At 39.4% G+C, this 22,938-nt stretch overlaps 1 protein-coding gene across 2 annotated transcripts; it reads left to right on the forward strand.

The window, feature by feature from the left end:
• The first annotated feature begins 2 nt into the window (after positions 1 to 2).
• On the forward strand, positions 3 to 11,561 carry NUDT7 (nudix hydrolase 7). Of its 2 annotated transcripts, XR_001595878.2 has the most exons (5): positions 3 to 129; positions 2,657 to 2,810; positions 6,467 to 6,622; positions 7,201 to 7,647; positions 7,923 to 11,561. XR_001595878.2 is itself a non-coding variant. In XM_016136927.2 (4 exons), the coding sequence occupies exons 1-4, from the start codon at positions 98 to 100 to the stop codon at positions 7,555 to 7,557; spliced, it is 699 nt and encodes a 232-aa protein (XP_015992413.2). In that variant the 5' UTR covers positions 3 to 97; the 3' UTR covers positions 7,558 to 7,862. The 2 variants fall into 2 exon arrangements, 1 of the variants encoding a protein (XP_015992413.2); XM_016136927.2 differs by lacking the exon at positions 7,923 to 11,561 and having other exon boundaries at positions 7,201 to 7,862.
• Positions 11,562 to 22,938: the final 11,377 nt, after the last annotated feature.

Raw genomic sequence — 22,938 nt, forward strand, 5'->3', positions numbered from 1 at the left:
CGGCCGTAGGCCCCGCCTCTCTGCCAGATCCAGTACTTGCTCTTTTGGCCGATCCCCGCCGGAGAGTCTCCCGCTGGAAACAAACTTTGCCCGGACGATGACCCAATCTTGTCCTCCGGAGCTAATCAGGTAAATCCTCTCCCTCCCCTGGCGCCCCGAGCCCGCCCTGGCCCGCTCGAGGTCGCTGCAGTGCCGAACAGATCGCGGGCCGTGGGTCGCCGGGGCTTAGTGCTTGCTTTTGTTTTTGCCGAACCGCTTGTGCACCCATCGAGTCCACGCTCGATGCACTCACCTCCTTGCCCGCCCGCAGGGTCCCAGGACCTTTGCATCCTCTCCGGCCCAAGACAGACCTTGAGTTTTGGCCACGCTGGATCAAGTCCATCCGCGCTGGGCCGGCCAGTTCCCACTTCTGGATGAGGGCCTGCGTGCATAGGATGGACCCTGGAGTTCCCTCCAGTGCCAGCATTCAGTGATTCTTTTCAAGCCATTGAGTAGTTTTTGCAGTCCCCTGCTATTACCTAACCAATTATAATGAGCATCCTGCAATGTAGAGAGAGGCACAAAATAGTAAACACTTCCTGCAAACAACTTCTCACCTAATGATGGGGACATTTATGACAGTAGTCACCATAATTGACCACTATTTGAGTACCAGCCACAGCATATGAACTATGTCATCAAATTCTCACAAGTATCTTCAAGCATGTCACATATGAGGAAAGGGAATTGCTCAGAGAGGTCATTCCTAAACACTTTGAAACCAGTTCTGACGGACTTAAACATCTGATTTTGCCCACTCTGCAAAACTGCCTTTCCCATAGGAAAATTAAAATCAAACCCTTAGTTTATTAGGCCATCATAACAATGTGCTACTGACTGGGTAGCTTAAAACAGCAGACATTTATGCTTTCACAGTTCTAAAACCTAGAAGTCCAAAAACAAGGTGTTGGGCAGGGCCATTCTCCCTCTGAAAGCTCTTGGGGTGGATCCTTCTTTGCCTGCTGCAGCTTCTGGTGGCTTCCAGTGTTCCCTGACTCATGGCAACGTCATATCCAGTCCATCTTCACATGGCCTTTTCCCCTGTGTGTGAATCTCTCTGTGTCCTCTCTTCTCATAAGGACACAAGTCACTGGATTTAGAGCTCACCCTAAACCCAGGAGGATTTCATTTTAAGTCCTAAACTAATTACTTCTGCAGAAATCCTATTTCCAAATAGTCACATTCTGAGGTTCTGGGTAGACATCAATTTTAGAGAGCATGGGGAACACTATTTAACCCACTACACTAACCAGCAGCAAAATACGCCTTCCAAAAGGACCAAAACAAAATCACAGTCATGCACTCAGGGTACCATTTATGGTTATAAATCCACATACTTGCATATTATCAAGTAGTTGTTCTCAAAGTGTGTTCTCCTGGTCTGCAGCGTCATCACATCACTTGGGAGTTTGATATAAACGCTAACCCTCCAGCCCACCCCAAACTTACTGAGTCACAGTTTGGGAGAGGGCCCAGCAATCTGTGTTATAACAATCCCTCCAGCTAATTCTGTTGCTGCTAAAGTTTGGGAACCACTGTTATAAGGCAATCGAATGTTTGAAAACAAATAGAATGCTCGATAACATGACATAAAGGCCAGAGTAAGAGAAAGGCCTTAATTTTACAATTGTCTGAACTTACAATGACTTAGAAATCTGTCTTATCCAAATATAATCATAGATTTCAACATTTAACTATTGTATTGTCGAATGAATATTTTACCATGATTTAAATTTAATTTAGGTTTCAAATGAACTTGTGTACTAAACTGTGTTCTTAGTACCGTATTTCCCCACTATCTGTGAGAGATATGGTCCAAGACCCCCAGTAAATGCCTGAAACTGCAGATAGTACCAAACCTTATATACACTGTTTTTTCTTATACATACATACCTATGAAAAAGGTTGATTGTAAATTAGGCACAGTAAGAGATTAACAACAACAATAATAGAACAATGATGACAGTATAACTAGTAGAAGTTATATGAATGTGGTTTATCTCAAAATATCATCCTGCACTCATCTCTTCATTTAAAGAAACGTTACAGCTTCTCTTTGACATACATGACTTGCCAGCATCACTACTTTTGTGCTTTGGAGCCATTATTAAGAAAAATAGGGTTACTAGAACATAAGTACTGCTGTATTCCAACAGTCAATATGATCATCAAGAAGGCTACTCCATGACCAGTGGGCAGGTAGCATATACAGCCTGGGTAATCTGGATAAAAGAATGATTCACGTCCCAGGTGGAATGGAGTTGGATAGTGTGAGATTTCATCACGCCACTCAGAAAAGCACTCAATTTAAAACTTATGAATTATTTATTTTTGGAATTTTTCATTTAACATTTTTGTACTGTATCTGACCACAGGTACTGAAACTGAGCAAAGTGAAACCACAAGTAAAGGGAACTACTATAGTTGTTTGCCTCATTTTACCTTGCCAACAACCATGCACTATGGGTATTATTACTTCTACCATGTTATTGAAAAGTACACTGAGACTCAGAAATGGTAAACCTCAAAATACCCAACAAAGCAGAAACATAGGAAGGACAAAGAGCTTTTTACCATAATTTTGGTTACTAAAATGTTTGGTTTGTTTCCATTTTAGAAAAAGTTTGATAGATGATGCTAAAGCTCGTTTAAAAAAGTATGATGTTGGGACCAAATATTCTCACTTGTCATCTGGCAAATATTCCGTCCTTGTACCATTGTTGGTTAAAGAAGGAAAACTTCATCTTTTGTTCACTCTCCGGTCAGAGAAGGTGGGTAACAAAAAGATTCTGCCATTGAAGTCTCAGGACATTTGAAAACCCCACAAAATTTTGTCACTTTCGTACATTTTGAGGCCACATTTTCAAATGGACTTGCAACTTGTGATGTTTAAGGTGCTACTGGATAGCATGCCATTTTTTGGAGTTTTGGAAACAAAAGTAAGCAATTTAGCTAGTAAGTAATTTAAAATACTTTTAGACCAAGGTTTCTTAACCATGGTACAATTGGCATTTGGGCTGGATAGTTCTTTGTTGTGGGAGCATGATCTCTGGCCTCTACCCAGTAGCTGCCAGTTACACCCCCACACACACACACGCACACATTTTATCACAACCATGTTTGAATATGAGCTCTCTTCCTGCCAGCTGTGTGACTTTGTACCAGTTACCCTCTCTATACTTCAATTTCTTCACTTGCAAAATGAGGACAATATTAGTACCTGCTTGGTAGGGTTGTTGTAAGGATTTAGCAGGGCAACAAATATAAAGCACCTAAAACAGCCGTAGCACTTGGCAAAGATTGGGTAAATTTCATCATTAGTGCCATTAGCAGACATGCCTGAGGTTTTAAGATAAACCATTCTATTTAAAAGAAATGTTTGGCTTGGAATGGCATTCCCCTGGGTACACACCTGGGTACGGTCACTCTCGCTTGCTGTTAGGGATACTTCTGAGGAAAAGTTGGGAAGCAGTAATTTCAAAGTTATGCAAGTACAAAAAAGAAAATGGGCCATATTAAAGTGTCTTTCTAAGCAGAATAACGACAGGTATCCCCATAAGGGGAAAAAGCAGGCTAAGAAATCAGCTGAAGTTTTGAGGATTTGAGATTAGAGTTGTGTGGATTCTTTTCAGTCTGGGTCAGATGATAAAAATCATGGTTCCAAGGGGAGATACTCAGCTTGGAACCAGAAGACCAGGATCTGTTCCCAAATCTGCCAAAATACAAGAGAAGCACTTAAATATATTTTTCGATTATCAGACAAACAACTTAGAAAATCTAGACAAGACCAAAATGGGTTCCTGGTCTCTGTTTCACTTAGAATACCTCTGCCTGTTGATTATTAAATAGTGAGAACCGTCTTAGACTATAAACTCCAATGTGCAAAGGTCACATTTAAAAAAAAATATTTAGATTTAATTAAATCTGACTCTAAGCCTATCTGGCTGTGGGGGCAAGAAATTCCCTCGAGTATTACCTAATCTGCACCCATCCCTGGAGTCACAAGTGGGGCTCACAGCTCTTCCCAGTGCCTCTTGCTTAAGTGTAGGCTCTCCTAGCTCCGGACCCTGGAGCAGCTCTGTTTTCTCATTGCTGAAATGGAACTGAACACAGTGCCTAATGTTATAAGGGTAAAGGATCTTTCTCCTCTACACTTTCCCCTCTCTTCCCAGCTCTCTAGGGCTTGATATAGGCAAGAGGAAGTTCAAGAACAAAACATAGATTAAAGTCTTAGAAAATTAGCTGCAACCTTACTTGGTTTTCAAGTAGAATTCCATAAGCTTTTATTTAATAAAAAATGCTATTTACAAAAAAAATTAAAACGGGAACTTCTGTATTTGGATAGAGTTCTTTTCAGTGTTAACAATTTCCAAATAATCATTTTAGTGAATATATCTTTTTTGTAAAATGGCATAACATTTTCTTATGAGTATTTAAAATTGTCACCAAATCAGGTCTGTATTTCTGTCAAGCCTAATGAGTCCATGCAGGCGCCTGTCACTGATGCCTTGCTGCTGAGTGCTAACACCATAGAGTACGTTTTCAGAGGTAGTGTACTGTTAGATCTGTTTCTTATGCATTCGGGTGGTGAATGTTCAAGACAATAGAAACATGTCCATCAACCTTGTTTTCACCTTCTCTTATAACTATAAGGTGTGAAGATGTGTAAGGTTTCTGTGTATTATAGCAACTCCTGCATTGTTGCTGATTTATTAGCAGAGAGGAACTTTAAAATGTTTTCTTTCATTTTTTAAAAAATTTGCCCAAATGGGACTTTAAACTGTAGAATACTACAAAATTTAGAATGGCATCTCATCTATTCTTACACAGATTTACTGGCCCTAATGCTAAAAATGCCAACATGACCTCTTGATTTAGCTTCTAAGCATCAAGAACTGACCTTACAAGTTCTCAATTAATAAATATTTGGCATGGGCCTGGCACTGTGCCATGTGCTTCAGTCATCAGCTCATGTGCCTGGGTCCACGACCCTGGGAGGTACACAGAGACAGTACTCTTATTGCACACAGTTGAGAAGAGGCAGACCCAGGACCCCTGCTGAGCCCGAGGTCTTCACAGTTCAGGAGAGAGAGGATGTTGGGTGTTGGGCGGGGGCGAGTGTAAAAGAAATTGAGGTCACTTTTGCTGAGAAGGTTGGACTGAAGAGGAGAGAAGGGTGGAGGCTTTGTTCTTCTTTCCCCATGCCCAAGATTAGGAGAGAAATCATTTTAAAGACAGAGATAAGAAAGGAAAGAGTATTTAGCATGCTACAGATGGAGACACAGCAGTTGTCCTGAAGTCGGGGAGGCCTAGGATCAAGGGTACATGTGGAAGGGGGCAGTGCAGGGAAAGAGAGGCTCCTGTTCTTGACTCACGTGCACAGAGGTGTTGACACAAGCCAGTGCTAATGGCTCCAGTGACCACATTCTATGTGTAAGCTCTTGTGTAAGTAAATGTGTGGCGTGCTGATTAAGAGCAGACTCTAGAGTTAAATTCTGGTGTATATTCCAGCTCCACCACTCGGCCCTTATGGGCAGGTTGGTTAGCCTGTTTGAGCCTTACTTCCCTTGTCTAAAAGTGGAAATAGTAATATAGTAGCTTATATGTCCATTAGTGGAAAGATAAACAAATTGTGATATATACATTCAGTAGAATACTATCCAGCCATAAAAAGGAATGAAATACTGATACATGATACAATGTGGAAGAACCTCAAAAACGTCATGCTAAGTGAAAGAAGCCACACAAATGGTCGCAGATCATATGATTCTATTTATAGGAAGTATCCAGGATATGTAAATCCACAGAGACAGAATGTGAAGGCAGGGAGGAGAGGGGCATGAGGGTCAAGTAGCAGATAGAGTCTCCCTTAGGGATGATGAAAATGTTCTAGAATTAGATAGTAGTAGTTGTTGTATAACATTGTGACTGTATTAAATGTCACTGACCGGGTCACATCAAAATAGTTAATTGTATGTTATGTAAATTTCACCTCAATTAAAAAAAGAAAAAAACTTAAAAAAAAAAAAAAACAGCTTATAAAACTGTTCTGAGAACTCAGTGAAAAAAAAAATCCTTGTGAAGTGGCATGGCCAGAACACGATAAGCGCTCGGTAAAAGATATCTATTGATAACATTGCTCTTTTCGTTCTTTCTCTCATCATTGTAAATCTGTTTGTGTCTATGTGGTATCTTTGGGGACAAGTAGAGAAAAATTAGAAATGAGAGAAGTTCTCGAAGTTCATTTTTTTAAATTATTCAAGTAAAATGTTTGTGTTTTGGGGGGGGGGGCTTGTTCTCCACTTATTACCAACAGTATAAGAAGGGTCTCTAATATAAAAATAGAAGTATGATAAATACTTGTTGAATGAGTGAATGTTTCCAAAATTGGAATCACACATCCCAGCTCTGTTTTTTGACTATCCAGCTAAAAAGGTCACCTGGAGAAGTATGCTTCCCTGGTGGAAAGTGCGAACCTACCGATGCGAATGATGTGGCCACAGCTCTCCGAGAATCCCAGGAGGAAGTGGGGCTATGTCCTCATCAGGTGGAGGTTGTCTGCTGCCTGGTGCCATTTCGGATGGTAAGGGTTGGAACGGAACTGGGTTTTGAGCTACTGAAAATACTGCTTCCGTCTTGTGCAGCAAGTCCTGACTTAGGTTCTGCAACTTCGAGCGAAATGATGTATAATAAAATGAGTTTTACCGTAGGCTAATTGATATAAACAAAAGTTAAGTTCCCACAGCATCTCATCAATGTTATAATGAAAAATGTTTTTCAGGATCTGCTGTGCTTGTATCTTTTCTCACTAGTAGGACTTTATCATACAGATATACTTACACAAATGCAATTGCTAAGCCAAAGAGACATTTTTATAAGGCAAAATTGCCATCCCAAAAGATTGTACCAACTTATGTTTGCAAAATATCATTTTAAGAGTCATCTCACAGATGCTGCCTCAGGTAGGGCAGAGACAACTCCCATTTCATGGGGGACATAAAGTTTACATCTGGAGCAACTTATTCCTCCTCTCAGCTCACCTTATATATAAATAGACTGCTTTGGCCTGTTTTCTTTAGCTTACACACAGTGTCATAACTTTAGCATTTGAAAAAATTTCTCTCAATTTTTTAGTTCATGTATTTTGTTTTCTGCTTTTAGAACGATATATTGCTAACGCCAGTTGTAGGATTTATAGACCACAACTTCCAGGCCCTGCCTAATCCTGACGAAGTGAAGAGTGTGTTCCTGGTGCCTCTGGAATACTTCCTGCATCCGCATGTCTACCACCAGGAGCTGACATTGTATGGTATTAATCATTGCTTTGACTACACAAATCCTGAAGATGGTGTGACTTACTCTATCACTGGAATAACTGCAAAATTTTCACTGTTTGTTGCCTTAATCATTTTAGGAAAAAAACCCACCTTTGAGGTTGAATTTAATCTCAGTGATCTAATATCATCCTCTGAAGAGTCCTTCCTAAGGCTTCATAAACTTGAAAAAAACAAGTTATGATTTATGAGACCAACATCCAAATAAATTTCTAAGCAGCTTTTGTGTGTGCTCAACCACAGACCCATAATGCCAGCTGGTGGATTTTGACAGGTGTGAATATTGTTCCTACAATGTGATGGTAAAAACCTTGCCTTATTTTCAATTGCCTTCTGTTATCTGAAAGAGCAAAAGTCTTTCCAAAGTGAAAAAATGTGTTTATAATATTGCGTAATTTCAGCCACAATATAGTAACACTATTTTTCTTACACATGTAAGAAAAAGTATCTGGCACATAGTAGGCACTTAATAAATATCTGTTGAATATATGGCTGTGTGGCCTTTATTTTTGAGAGGTAATATCTCTTTCTGACTGTTGCATGTGACAGAAACTCCTGACCAGCCATCAGAGTCTCTTTCCTCCATGGCAGTAGAAGAAGCTGAGTCCAAAGCTCCCACGTGGAAACAGCATTACCCAGGATCCCTTGCAGTTAAATGTGGCTGTGGAACTTCATTTAGACCAATGGGATGTAAGTGAAGTTGATCTTGCAGGTCATCTCCAATTTAAGAGATAAGCCAGCTTCCCTAGACTCTTTCCTCTTTCCATGAACTGCAACATGGATTTATCTGCAACCCATACAAATGAGGACAATTCCTGGGGGAATGGCAGAACCAAAACGTGGTAAGAGCTTGAATCTCTGAATGACTGTGGAACAAGGCAATTCGCCCCCCTGGGCTGTTCACTAGGGACTGTTACATGGGAGAAGAATAAAATTCTGTTACCTTCCATCCATTGTAATTTGGGGTCAGAGGGGCTTGAGCAGAGGTATAATCCTAAATAATATACCATAACGCTTGAACATGGCTGAATGGATATTCACACAAAGGTGTTGCCAGCAGTTAGAATTTGGGATGAGCTGACATTTAACATGTGGGTTCTGTAACACGCAAAAGATGCCCTTGAATGTTGGTGGGGTTTAGCAGTCATCATCCAGAGAAGCTGAAATGAAGGACTATGAGAAGCCCATATGCCTACCAATCAGGAGAAATAATGTCATCTTCCTTAAGATGATCAGAACAGGAAAATGCTGATTTCAAGCACAAGCCCCACATCAAAAGTCAAAAAGACAAACATTTAAATTGCATGACTTGGGATCTACCACTTTTTTTATGGCCATCTCCACGTATCATTAGAGTTAACAGGAATTTCTTTGTTTAATTATGGTATTAACCATCCTGCATAATGTCAGAGAAGCAGGTGAGTAAAGCAACATAACTTCAATTGTGTGATGGCAATTTCCCATCTTATCAACTTCCTAGATTTTCAGAAAGCCAAACTATTTTTAATAAGACTTTGTTATAGCTGAAAACGTGATTCCCACACTAAACCCATCAACCAGCCATACATCCATTGCTGCTGAGTTTTTATTTTCTGCAAGTTGGCCGAGGCAAATATCTGTTCTACTCCTTTATACTCATAAATGTTGAAATGGCCCAAATCCAGCTCTAGCCGTGAAAGCAGATGTTGGGTAAGGTTCTCCATTAACATTCAGTAACTAGGTCTGAGTGAATAGGCCTAAATGGTTTCTGAACAATTATAAGAGGCATTGGCAAATGTGTGTTCACAATTTGACAGCAGAGTAATTGCCAGTAGATTGTTGGCCTCTGGCAGTGCAGAAAGCCCTCTGTTTTGAACTGTTCACTTATGTGAACTCCACAGACCTGGCTGGTTTCTAAGAGCAGTTGGCCCAGTTGAAGTCTATAATCTGAATGACACTCGTGGCCTCCCACTTTAAGGGGCTGAATATTTAGCGATGGAAGTATCGTCCAGCCCCCTTTTTTAGTGGTGTATTTTATGACATCTATGTTCAGGGTTCTAGTTAAACATTCTTTAATTAAAAGGAACCGAAGTCTAATAAATCTGGCTCAATTAAAAGAAGTTATTGGTAGGGTGGTGATTGCAGGAAATCTACAAAGTCACTGAACAAATCAAGCTTAAGAAGCATAGCAGTGGGGAGCTACCTCAATGGCAAGAGTTTGTGAACCCTCACTTTTGCACCCTGTCATTGTGACAATAATCGTGTGTTTAGGTCAATTTATATGGACATAAAAAAAAATAAAGAAAAAAAACTCAGCGATTCAGACCCTGGTTTTTCAGAGAACAAGTCATTTGGCCTAGCTTGTGTCACCTGGTAGGTTTTCAGTAACCTGCAGCTATGTTCAAGGGCAAGGGTCAGAGTTGGACCACAAAGGCACCCATTTCCCTCGGTCCTCTGGGTCATCAGGCTGTGGGTGGGCTAATGGACATTCCAAAACATCTACTCTCTCCAGTCCCTAAAAACTGCAAATTCTGTGGATTCTGCCACCAAACAGCTAAACTCTGTCTCCTCCTTTGCATCCCCTCAGCCTTGATAAGCCAGTGGTTAGGAGCCCTGAGTTTGGAGTCAGGATGCCTAGGTCATTATTTCAGCTCCATCAGCCCATTTGGTGACTTTAAGCAACTTACTCATTCTTTATAGGCCTCAGTTTCCTTTTCTGTAGTGTGAGGGAAATAAACTTTTTGTTTTAGGACCCTTGAGGGGATTAAAGGAGTTACTGCACATGACCTGTTTCCTTTAAACATACCCAAATGCTCAGAACAGTGCCTGGAGGATAGTAAGGGCTCAACTACCTGTTAGCTGGTAATTATGACATTATTATAACTGAGACATTTATTATAACAATAATAATCAGTGTCATTTCTCTAATTCAGAATATCATCATTTTCCTACACCAGAGGTGTCTGAACTTACTTTGTTCATAGCAGATGCCCTTGGCATCTCAGTAATTTTTTCACAGCACATCTAAGCCAAAAGAAACACCTAATTTGTTTGTGATATTGTTATATCCGAACAATTTAAAAAGTATTTACATCCTACTAACTTGATAGCTGTTTAAAAATAAACCATATTACACTGAAAGAAAAATACTATTTTATTTCAATCTTAAATAACCGTAATTGTTTATTCATGGGATGTGTGCCCTATGAGCTTTGGGCATTCCAGTTGGGCACACAACAAATGGAAGATTAAAATACAGTCATATGATAGGGATAAATGCATAGTCCAAGAGAAGAGGGATACTTCCTCAGATTTGGGACTCAGGGAAGACATTCCAGAGGAGGTGGTGGCTGAGTTAAGCCCTGATGGGTAAGGAGAAACTACCCCAGGTAAGTAGGATGGTGGTGGTGATGACGGAGACTAACATTTATGAAGCACCTATTATATACCAGCTTCTTCACTTTGATTATTTCATTTAACACTCACAACATGTCTCTGCAGTAATTTTGTTGTTAGTCCCATTTTTAGATAGGAAAATTTAAAGATCAGAGAAGTTAATATATGCCCAGGGCCACACAGTTCATAAATGGCAGAGCCAATGTTTAAAGCAACATGGATGAATTTCAAAGACCATTATCTCTACTATACTCATTTACTCCAAGATGAGGCTCATTTTTTCTTCCCTTGAATCACCATTTGTGAAAGGGGAAGCAATACGCACTTAATAAAGAGAGAGCTTACTTTTGCCTTCATCATGTCCTCCAGCTTATTCACTTGGTGCTACACACAGTGAAATGAGTAATTAGCCAGGATGGTTTTAATTAAAATGGAATGTACCAATTAATAGATGAAAGTGCTGGCATACTTGCTAATTTAACAACTCTGTTCATGGTGCCAGCTTTCCAGTTAAAGAAGTGAGATGAGAAAACATTCCCCCATCCCTTCAAAGAGATGATTAAATACAGTCAAGTCTTTTTCTTGTTTCCAGTTGGTTTCTTATCTGAGAATAACACAAGGTTTTGGTAAAATTGTGTGAGTGATCATCCCCTGGTCCAGTTGTCTTAGATATGGCATACATGGGGTCCCCGCTAGGGTCTGTGTGTATCCTCCATTCAGAATTCTTCTTTGCTCCTCTGTCACCACTCAGCCACCTCCCTGTGCCTTCCCATTGTTGAACACTACTAGGAGTCAATTTCTCTATGCCCACTCTTCAACCACCCCTACTCTATAGCATGGACACTGCTTCATTGCATTCCTTTGCATATATGCTTTATATATATTTATATATAATATATATTATTATTTATATATAATATATATATTATTATATATATATATATTTGTGCTCATTCCAGCCATGACCCTGGAAAGGACAGATCCACATACCATGAGACCCCTCAGTCTGACTTCTCCTAGCCTCTGATGAATGGACCAGAGATCGATGGCCAACACAAGGATAATATTTAATTTAACAGCCAGTAATCTATGACTTATGCAGTCTACTTAAATAATTGTGCTAAGTCTATTAGATTTTCCAAAGAGTTCGAACTATGCCAGGAGATAATATATGCTTCAGAACTATTTGGTCATGTGCATGCATACTGATGAGTAAGCCTAAGAAGTCAGAGTTTAGAAGTTACTTGGCCAATAATTGGTGGAAGTATGTCTTTGATCTAGGTAGTAGTTATGTTAGGGATTTCACAGATACAAATGGAGAATGAAGAAATGTTTCCTGAAGCAACTTAAAAATCATTTTTAAGGTCTCATACTCAAGTCCATAAATTTTTACTTTATAGGTATAGCTTTGGTTCGATATTTCTTTGACTATAACTTTCTGCATTTCCCCTTTTATATCTTCAAGCCTTTATTCCTTATTCATTATTGTCAGTAGCACTTGTTTTTGTTGTTTGTTTGTTTTTTGTTTTTTTTCTTCTCTTTTTCATTTATTTCCCATGTGAATCTTGATGTTTTCATTCTGGTTATTTTGTTCTACATTTTAAATTCATTTGTGTTTCTTTATTAATTTGTGAACAGATTCTGCTCTGGGCTCATTTCATCTTCTTCCACCAGGCTGGATTCTTTTTCTCTAAATCTGCTATGTCCCATGGAACCCAAAAAGCAGTCTGAGAAGTTGCCTACATTTCTTTTTTCTGACCATAAAGCTGTATGGCCCAACATCAGACCAAATAATAAACTGAAGGTAGTTTTGCTAGAACTCCTAACATGCTGTAAACATATGTCAATCTATCTTAGCCCCCTGTAGTGATTTGAATACTAGCCCCCAAAAGGTATGTCCAAGTCCTAACCTGTAGCGCCTGTGAATATGATTTTATTTGAAAATAGGGTCTTTGCAGATGTAATTACATTAAGGACCTTGAGATGAGATCATCCTAAGTTTAGGGTGTGCCCTAAGTCCAATGACTGTGTCATAAATAAAAGAAGAGGGAGATTTAAGACAGAGGGAAGAAAGCAGAAATTAGAGTGGCATTGCCACAGGCCAAGGGACACCAGGAGCCACCAGAAGCTGGAAGAAGCAAGGAATGCTCCTTCCTTCGAGCTTTCAGGGGAAGTGTGGCCCTTCCAACACCTGGATTTTAGACTCTTGGCCTCCAGAACTATGACAGCATAAATTTCTGTAGCTTTTGTACATACCACAAAATTTTTATAAAGGAAGTATAAATACAGTTTATTAAAACTATAGTTTTTATAAATAGCCATTTAAGTTCATGGTAATTTTTTAGACCAGCCCTAGGAATACTCTCCACTTTGCCTTAGTATGAAGATGGAAACAGTCCACTGTTGACTATCCAGGAATTGGCACCCAGCCCAAACTCAGTTAATCAGATTTATTCCCTCATTAATTCCCTTGGGATTAGGACCAAACAGCACCAGAGTCTTCCTGCCTCCTGCCTGGAGAATAGGGTATTCTCGTTAACTGTTGAGTGTTCTCACTAACTAGTTGAATTGCTAGACTGGGAGTTCCATGAGGGCAGGGACTCTACCTTGCTGGCATTTCTAGGACCTAGTATTGTCTGACCTGCAACATCTCCTCATGCTTCTTATATCAGTGGGTCAACCTGGTATTCTGAGCCATCCTTGACACTCACCCTCACCCTCCATAGCAGACACGGTCAGTGTGCATCTATATCCCTCAGGCGCTGCCATTGCATTGAACTCCAGACTACTTCCCAACAGCCAGTTCTTTCATCTCCATTTCTGAAGAATTTTTCTAAATCTATAGCAAGCAGCTGGAAATGCTGCTGTATCAGCCCTTAACCAGTGCCCGGTGAAATATCAATAGCACAGCTTCTTTGCCTCTTGGGTGGGATAATCCTGAAGCATAATTCTTCACTGTCTCCCAGAATGAACTAAGCTCCAGTTGCCTACTATTATCATTGGCTTAATAGCTCACTTTTTAGTGGCTGCCTTCCCTTCCTTATCTCATTTTCCAAACTCCTATACCAATATACCCTGTATATTCATATAAATTACTTGAGTCTTTGTCTCAGATTTTGTGTTTAGGTAAACTCCAACTAAGATACATCTACATCCAAATTGTCACCAAATTCTACTGAATTTACCTTCCAAATATCTGTCAAATCTAGTTCCTCCTCTCTCTGCTGGCACCAACTTGATTTAAGCCATTGCAGACTTCTGAAAAATACCTATCTGGTAACCACTGCTTTGCATCATTTTCCTCTACAGCCATAGTTATTTTTCCAACACTTAAAATATGAACCTATTTTCCTTGAGACATCCTGATGGCTTCCCATTGTTTTTATGATAAAGGCTAATTAAGCTTATAAACCCTGTGTTCTGGCTCTTGTCTATCTCTCCGGCTGTGTGTTGTACCACGTGCCTCTTCTCTGTTCATCTTACTCTTAGACACTGACTGTGGTTCAGTTCATGGATGCCACGAGACTCTTGCACAAGTTGACACCTCAATTTGGAATGATGTCCTGTTTGCATTTGCCTATTGTTAATTCTTACTCATCACTCACAGCTTAGCTTTTCAGGGAAGTATCTTTAGTTCCCTACTTATAAGTTCTCTTATCACCATGTACCTCTCCATAATGGTTACCACAGTTTCAGTAATGTTTATCTGATTCTTTGATTGAGGTCCCTCTTCTCCTATAGACTCTGAGCTCCAAAATGGAGAGATTATATCTTGATTTTGATCCATCATTGCACCCAAGCACTCACTGAAGTTCTTGGCAAAATGGAGAATCTTGACATACAGTTATTAAGTGAAAGAATAAAATGAAATAAATAAAAAAGCAGTGATTTCTAGTCAAATAGCTAATTCAGTGGGCTGAAGAAAAATTAAATCTCTTTCCAACGGTCTACTTGACAAATGTCAACCTAAAGTGGCTAACCTTGTTGTTAGTCATCTCCCATTTATTTACTGCATGAAGTATATAAAGTGCTCTACAAAGATCAGACATGAATGGTCAGCTCCTATCTTTAACCAATGTTTGCCTTGTAACTTATGTCTTGATGAGCTACTAGAGGACACGAATTAGATTCTCTTCATCCTTCTATCCCCAGTGCCTATCATATGTTTGGGGACCATGTCCTTTTAGATCTAGATAAACTTGACTTGAATCCCTATTGTAATTCCAGCGCAAAGCTCAATTTTCTCCCAAGATTTACTCAAACCCTTAAGGGCTTACATTTTCTCTAATCACCTCTGGTTTAATTTCCAGCTTCAGTGAATCTTAGTTCTGCATTCTATATATCGAGGTCTTCTCTTTACACTGCCGCCAACCCAAAACCAGGACAGAAACTACTTTTACTTGCTTTTCCCAAGATTTCCTTTTATGTAAATCTCTGAGTGACCTTAGTTGGAAACACAGGGGTATCATCCAGGTAAACTTATATTGCAACACAGGGGAGCAGAACTTAAATTTGAAAATTGTGTTTTCTTGTTCTTAAAAGGTCCTTTTCATTTCTGTCAAATCAGGTTCCAGGCTGATGCCTTAATCCCCAGTACTCTTGCCCATGCCTTTCTCTTCTCTATTTGCTCGCACTACCAAAGTGGCACTCATTTCTTTTGCTGAAAGGTTGTCTCTATCTATTTGGTTCTTTGCATCTCAAGCCCACTAGGATTCACCTTCCACATCCAATAAGACTAGCGGTGAAGTTTTCTAAATAAAAAGGATTTATCTATATATGGCACATTGACTCCAATCATACTTTTTCTGACTCCACTGAATTTTTTTTTTTATTGAAATGACAGGGTCAAGTGAGAACGGCCTTATAGAAAAACCCACGGGCACTGAATTGGAAAAAACACATTTGTGCAAAATTTGATGTGTGACTACGCTGATTTTATAAGTAGATAGATGAGCCTGAGAAACGGTGATGGGTGTGAATGATGAGATCAAACATCAGACCTGGAGCAAGAAGCTGCTTTTGAGGAGTTGGCAGCAGAAAGTCGGGGCTGAGCAGTAAGGATCAGACTGGAGTGCGAAGCATGTGGGTGAAACAGGGTAGGAAGTGAAGGGTTTATATAGAAGGAGTAATCAGGACAAATTTTAGGAGAGGAATGGTGAGAGTAACAACCTCGAGACAAAGAAAGGCAACACTGGGTCACCAGCCAGAAGAAGTGGGCATTGGCCCTGGCACTACCCATCAATACTGTCCACGACCTCGGAGACATAAATTAATCTTTCTGAACCCCAGATTCCTTATGTGTAAAGTAGAAATGAACTAGTTGATCTCTAAACAAGTTCTGCTTCTGAAATCTCTAATTCTAGACTTTCTCCAGCCATATTGGAACATATACAGGTATTTAAGCAGTTTTGCTTAAAGTTTTACAAAGGAAAAGTCTGACAGAGGAAAAGAAAAGAATCACCTTTTTGTCTGCTGTTTGAAGCCAGCAGCATGCAGAGAGTTTATTATGGGCAAAATACCATTTGGGGAGATTAATTAAAAATTTTGACATTCAGAACAGGGATTTGGGGCAGGAATGTACAAGTCTAGAACTCTGGGTAGAATTAGGCAGGCATCTAAACACTGAACTTTGTTAGGTATATAATTAGTCATTAAGAAGGAGATATTTGAGGCCAATATTCCAAACCCAAGTGCTGTTTGGCTTTTGTGAGTTTTGTTTGAATTACTGCATGTTTAATAGGATTTAGCTACAGTGCCTCTGCTTAACAATCTGTTTCCTTGGCAATGCAGTCCTCAGAGGGGCAAAGGCCATATGGAAAACATGGGTCATTTTATAGTTTAATAAGTGAGGTTAAAGGAATAGAATTTAATTCGCCGGACATCTTTGTATTCCCCCTACACACACGGTAAGGAAAAGAGTGACCAGCACATGGTAGGCATTCAATAAATGGAAGGTGCTATTATTATTATCAGAAAAAAAAAATCCACACTATGCTTTATATTATAACAGATGCTCAAACATGCTGGTTTTCTAAAAATGATTATCTGACAAAATAACTATTCTCAGTAGTTCCATTGGTATTATCCTTAGTTCTATTTTTTTTCCCCCTGCATCCTTCACTTTCATTCCATCAACAAGCACTTTTCTTGTCTGCTTCCAATTCATACCCCAAACTTATCTGGTTCTTCCTATTTCCCCTGTGACACCTGGTCTCAGCCACCACCGCCATTCACCTGGACTTACAGCCTCCTAACTGGTCTCCCTCTCATGTCTATTCTTGCCCTCTGTACTCCATCCTTCGTTCAACATCTAGAGTGATCTTTTGAAAATAAGAGTAACATTATGTCACTTCTTGGCTTAAAACCTTCTAGTATCTTTCAATTATGCCTACAATAAAGTTCAAACTTCATTCCTGGCTGAAAAATTAGTACACTGTGGACCCCGCCTCCTTCTGCCCCCACTCCTCTGGCTTCATTAGTGAACTGAAACGTATATAATCTTCCTTCTCTTCCTGAAACATTCCAAGATCATCCCCACAACAGGTCTTTTGTACTAACTGTCCCCTCTCCCTGGAATGAACTTCGCCTGGTCTTTGCATGGCTGGCATCAGTTTTGTCATCAATTCTCAGTATACTTGTCCTTTCCTAGGGGGTCCTACCCAATTTCACTCTCTTTTACACATCCATATATTAATTTTCTGCAGACCACTTCGGTAGCCGACATTTTTATATTTTTATTTACTTGTTTATTTTTTCTCCTTTCTCTCCCACTAGAACATAAGCCTTGGGAGTATGGGAACCTTTTATTATATTTTATTTTCTGCCTGTAACTCAATAAATATACTTTGAATAGATAAATGAATTAATTTTGTTGAAAACTAGATGGTGAAGTCATTTTGCCACAAAGTCGGTCAACATAGTGATGAAATCATATCAATGGTTAGGTTAAAAATATGTTCCCAAGCACATCAATATTTATTTTTATTACTTTTAATATTAAAAATCTGCTTTTTGTAATGATTTATGCATTTTAATTATGTTTTGTAATTGTTAATGTTTTTCTTTTTTAAAAAAAAATGTCTAATTTACTCCAGCTAGTTATCTCAGCTCTCTATGTGCATGCATTAGGAAAAAAACAGAGACAATTTAGATAACCAACTTGTGAACCATTTAAACAAATATGGTAAATTATAGAAAAGTACATATTTTTGTCAAATAATTCTGTCCATACCTCTCCATTTAGAGGAATATTCACAAAAGTGTTTAAAATTCTCTTCTTGGGAAAGAGGTTGGAATTATGACCATCCTTTAAAACAAAAAGCTTGAATGGCTATAAAATATAAGGAATGACTGAGTAGGAAGAGAGAGTCTTTTATGTTTAAAAAAAAAAAATCCTAATCCCTAAATTAAAACAAAACAAAACAAAACAAAAAAACGACAGGAAATAAAAAATTCAAATTCTGAAACCAAGATTTTCAGCTACAGAATTCAATCGAAGTGATCAGATAAAGGTAATGCTTGGTGCATCTTTGGCAAGCATTGGCTTAGCTGATAGCTAAGCATGCTACAACACCATGACAGAATATTGATAGCTTTGAGACCATCTTTCCTTTTGTCCCCTCTCTTACTCCATTCCTTACGTGCTATAATGATATCATCCATCTACACATAGTCTATTATAGTCACATACCTGCATTACAAATTGGTCATGTGTAAGTAAAACACTCAGAAATTTGAGGTTTCTAGGTTGAAAGAAGATACGTGAGGCTGTAACCACCTCCTTCTTGGGTATCCATTTTCATTGGCTAATCCGCATGGGGTCTGAGCCATGTCCTGGGAAAGTAAATTGAAACTTGCCAACAGTGGGGTCCAGCACCATGCCAGCAGGTCAGAACTTGGTGGGGGAGCCCACTGCAAACAAGGTGCCAGGAGAATGGCAAGGCCCCAGCAGAAAATCAACCTGAAAGGAAGGAAGCCTAGAATGACAGACTAAGTCTGGATGAAAGAAAGAGCGTTCTTCTGAATTTTTGATAAAGGAGATCACGATACGAGATGGGCAGTGCTGCCTGGTATGGCTGCTGCCACGTGAGCAGCTGCCACGTGAGCAGGGTACGAGGTGTGTGACCTTGGGGGAGAAAGCACCTGCCTTCACAGAGCTGCGTGTGACATCTCGGCAGGTCTCTGAGGTTCTCGCCACTCACTTTCCTTAGTGTCGATGTATACCTATCCCAGGACCAACCCCTAAGACTAGTACACCAAGATCCAAGATGGGGGGAAAAAACCAAAAAGAAAAAAAAACAAAACTTTGTAATTAAGGCCATTCGACAATCACAAGCATCCTGAAACGAAGATCTGAGGTTAAATCATGTCCATCTATGGGGAATTACTTGACGATAAAAATATTATAACTGAAAAAGAGCCTGAGGCTTCACCTATAAAAGACATATGCTTTTTATTTCACAGATTTTTAATATAAAACTAAGAACAGGTCCCTTTGCAGAATTCATAGATTTTGAAAACGTTCATTCCTCTTTCCACATTGATCAGGTAAATCTTTCCCCATGGCCTCCTCTTCCACCAACTCCTTTTGCAAATAGGTGAGTCTAAAAGGATCCAAATAACAAATGGAGTGAACAATTATGTGTCTTTAAGAGTGCTCTCACACTGCTCTTGTTTAGCTGTCCATGTAATTCAATGAGCAAAACTGGAACTGTTGTTATGCAAGGTGATTTGGTGAAATTCAGTGCCTGCCTGAGAACACGAGGCTACTTGAGTGAGGATCACTACTGCAGGATCTATACTCCAGTCTCATCTATGTCAAATTTATCATGAAAGAGAAGGAGAAGAGAAATCAGGTACATTACACAGGACTGTGCAATAGCTATGTTTCTGATGTGCCCCGTATGTTTTCCTATCTCCTTTGGCCATCTGTCGTTACTGAACTTCCTGGTTACACGTGTTCATAAAATTAGTTTTTTGCTTAACCTCGTCTAAATTGGGTTTCTGTCCCTTGCAACCAAAGGAACCATCAAATACATTAACTACCAACATCTTTGACTTTTCCCAGTCACTCCTTCTGAGGTTCCTGTCATAGATCCCAGTGCTGTTTTTCCTGCCCAGACAGTAGACTTACAGGCATTTTAAAGCATATTACAGAGATAAGAGAAACACAATACTAGGCAATATTAGTTCAGAAGACCCTTGGCAGTATCATTAAGAAAAATCACTAAGCAGATGACAGAGTGGAAACTGACTGTGAAAAAATTCTATCCTTTCCTATCTCCACTCCTGGCAATCTGATAAAATTCATTAATTTTGGCTTCCAGCTAATAACACATCAGGAGATAAGCTCACTGATGAACTTTTTCATTTGGATCATACAGCTATCAATGTTTGTATGGCATGCAACACTGTTAAACTAATGCTTGTGCTCTGCTAATTGGGAGAAAATTAAGTTGTGTTTCTTGGACCAAACTCATCAAATAAATTCTGTTGGCTATAAGAACTCAGACTCCAAGGATAGTTAAAAATCAACAAATTAGATTACCTCAATCTACTCACATTTTGCAGGTAGTTTTTCTATACTATAAAATCTCTCTTTTCCTGCTCTGCCGTTGAATCTTGGTTATCTTAATGATAAATAATAGACAGCACGGTGTCTATTATTTATTTCTCAAATTATCCTCAGTTATTCTAGGGTTTGAGTAATAAAAATTAACTAAAGGGCCAACATATTAAAAAAGCAATACCAAAAACACTTGGATTATAGAATTCTGTTGTCAGGTTTAAAGCCCACAGGAAAGTTATTTTATAAATAGAGTTTCATTAGAGCACAGTACTACCTGTTTATTTACATAATGCCTGTGGCTGCTTTTGCTCTATTATGATAAAGTTAAGTATTTCTATAGAGACCTATGACCTGCAAAGCCAAAAATAGTTACTCTTTGACCCTTTATAGTAAAGGTTTGCTGAACCCCCTGCCTAACCGCTTTTCTAGTATTTTCCTATTTAACCCTCACAAAGACTATGAGGTAGGCTGATGCTATTTCCATTCCCACTTTTCAGATGAAGACACTGAGACCCAGAAAGGTTTAAGTAACTTCTCCAAATAAAGCTGAGGCTCAATCTACTTCTAATGATAAAAGTTATATTCCTAATAGATCCTTTGTTGACATAGGAATATCCAAACCTTTAGAAAATGTGATAAGGGTTTATTTGTGCCAAAACTGAGAATGATTGCAGGAAAGTAAGATCTCAAATGTTATGGAGAATAACAGTTTTGTAGTTTCTTTTATGCATTTGAAATTAAAGGAGTGTAAGAAAGATTATATGAAGGTGGGAGAAAGCAAGGCAAAGATTGAATTACAGGATAGTTAATAAGATTATTAGCTCTCTGTAAGATGGTTGTGCTTAAATCAAAGGTGTGTTAACCTAGATGCACAAGAACAATGGACAGAACTTGCTTAAGGCAAAGATAAGCTTTTTACTAAAAAGTTATATGCATGATGAGTAACTACCCACCATAACCTACCCATTTGAAATTTATGATCAGATCTCCCTATGAGGTTACTTTTTGTAGAACTCCTTTTTTTTGTCCACACCACAATGTTGCCTTCCTAATGCTTACACTAGTATTGTCCTTTCTTACCACTAGTGCCCTCTAAAATCTATAAAATCTGCTGCCCAGGCAAGAAAAGTAGCCTAGGAAACTAGTACATAAGCTTTTAAAAGGTGGGTTGGAGGTGTGGGTATAGGAAGAGTTAGAGGGAAGGCCCTTCTGTATCATGCATTATATAACTATCAGCCAGCAGGGAAAGATGTCACCACAAAACTAAAACTTCTCTGCCCAAACCTACTCTCTCCTTTCTCCTCCTAACCTTTGATAATCTTAAAAATTCAGGAATTTTTCTATACATTCTATGCCATAGAACAACAACAGAAAACACCATCCCCAAAATAAACAAACAAACAACAACAAAAGTTTGCTAAGACAGGGCTTGGCCATTCAAAACTTGTAGGAACTCTGTGTATCCTAGGTCATCTTGTTCCATCTAGGATCATAAAACCAATAATGCATTAAGACCAACAGCTAGGCCGAAGGTCCCTGTTTGAAGGAATCTGTCATTTTTATAACAGCTTGAGAATAACGAGGGCTTTATGTAGATGAGTTCTGATCTTCCCCACTACCCATAGCATCAGTATAACCATTTCCATGATGAGGATACCCACTAAAGTCACAGACCTGGTAGGAATAAAAGACATGATCTCCCTCAGTGGCTGCCGTTTGGCTCCTGATACCATTGCTGTTCCATTCTAGTTCTGCATCTGCTCTTTGGACTTGCCCAATGACCTTGGCTTCTCTGATCAGACTCTGTGGGAGCCTTTTAAGGGTCAGACAATGCTCAGTCTTCTACTTTCTCTTCTCTACCACTCAGCCCTACACTCTATGGAGGACTCTCTCTGCCTACTCGGCATTTGACTCTCACTTTACCTAAGAAGATGCCGTGGCAAAACCTCTGGTTCCTTCTCAGTCTGGGTCTTGGCAAGTCCAATTTCAATCCCCAATAATATGAGCACATTTTTTGAAGGATTTGAAGATCTCCATCGTGGTGGACTCCATACATTACAGAAAAACAGAAAATCACTGTTCTCTCTCTGAAGGCCTGTGGCACATATTATTGATGATCAGGAAAAGATAGCAGAGAAAAGTAGGGGGGAAAATCCCACTTATTTTGGAGTTAGAGAACATTTGACCCCATGAGAGTGTGACCGAAGTCCTTTAATCCTTCATGCTTCCACATCTTCATCTGCCAAAGAAGCATTAGGGTGCCGACTCTGCAGCATTGTTGCAAGTGATAGAGACAATAACACTAAGAAGACTCTGGACTATTGAACCAAGACAGGCACTGAGTAATCACTGGTACCGTAATACACCTGTTCCTGGGCCATTACTGCACAGGCTTCTGCTCATCAGATTTTTGTTTCTAAAACTATGTACCCGCAGTTACCTCTCTAGAACTCTTCATTTTGATCAATCTGCTTATATTTGTCCCACTGCTCTCTAGTCCATAGCTACCTGAACCCTGGTCTCTGGATAAGCAACATCATCCTCACTTGTGAGAAATGTAGAATCTCAGACCCTTCCCAGACCTTGTGAGTCACAATCAGCACAGTAACACATTTCCAGCAA

Source organism: Rousettus aegyptiacus, unplaced genomic scaffold, assembly GCF_014176215.1.
Source record: "Rousettus aegyptiacus isolate mRouAeg1 unplaced genomic scaffold, mRouAeg1.p scaffold_m13_p_14, whole genome shotgun sequence".
Taxonomy (NCBI): domain Eukaryota; kingdom Metazoa; phylum Chordata; class Mammalia; order Chiroptera; family Pteropodidae; genus Rousettus; species Rousettus aegyptiacus.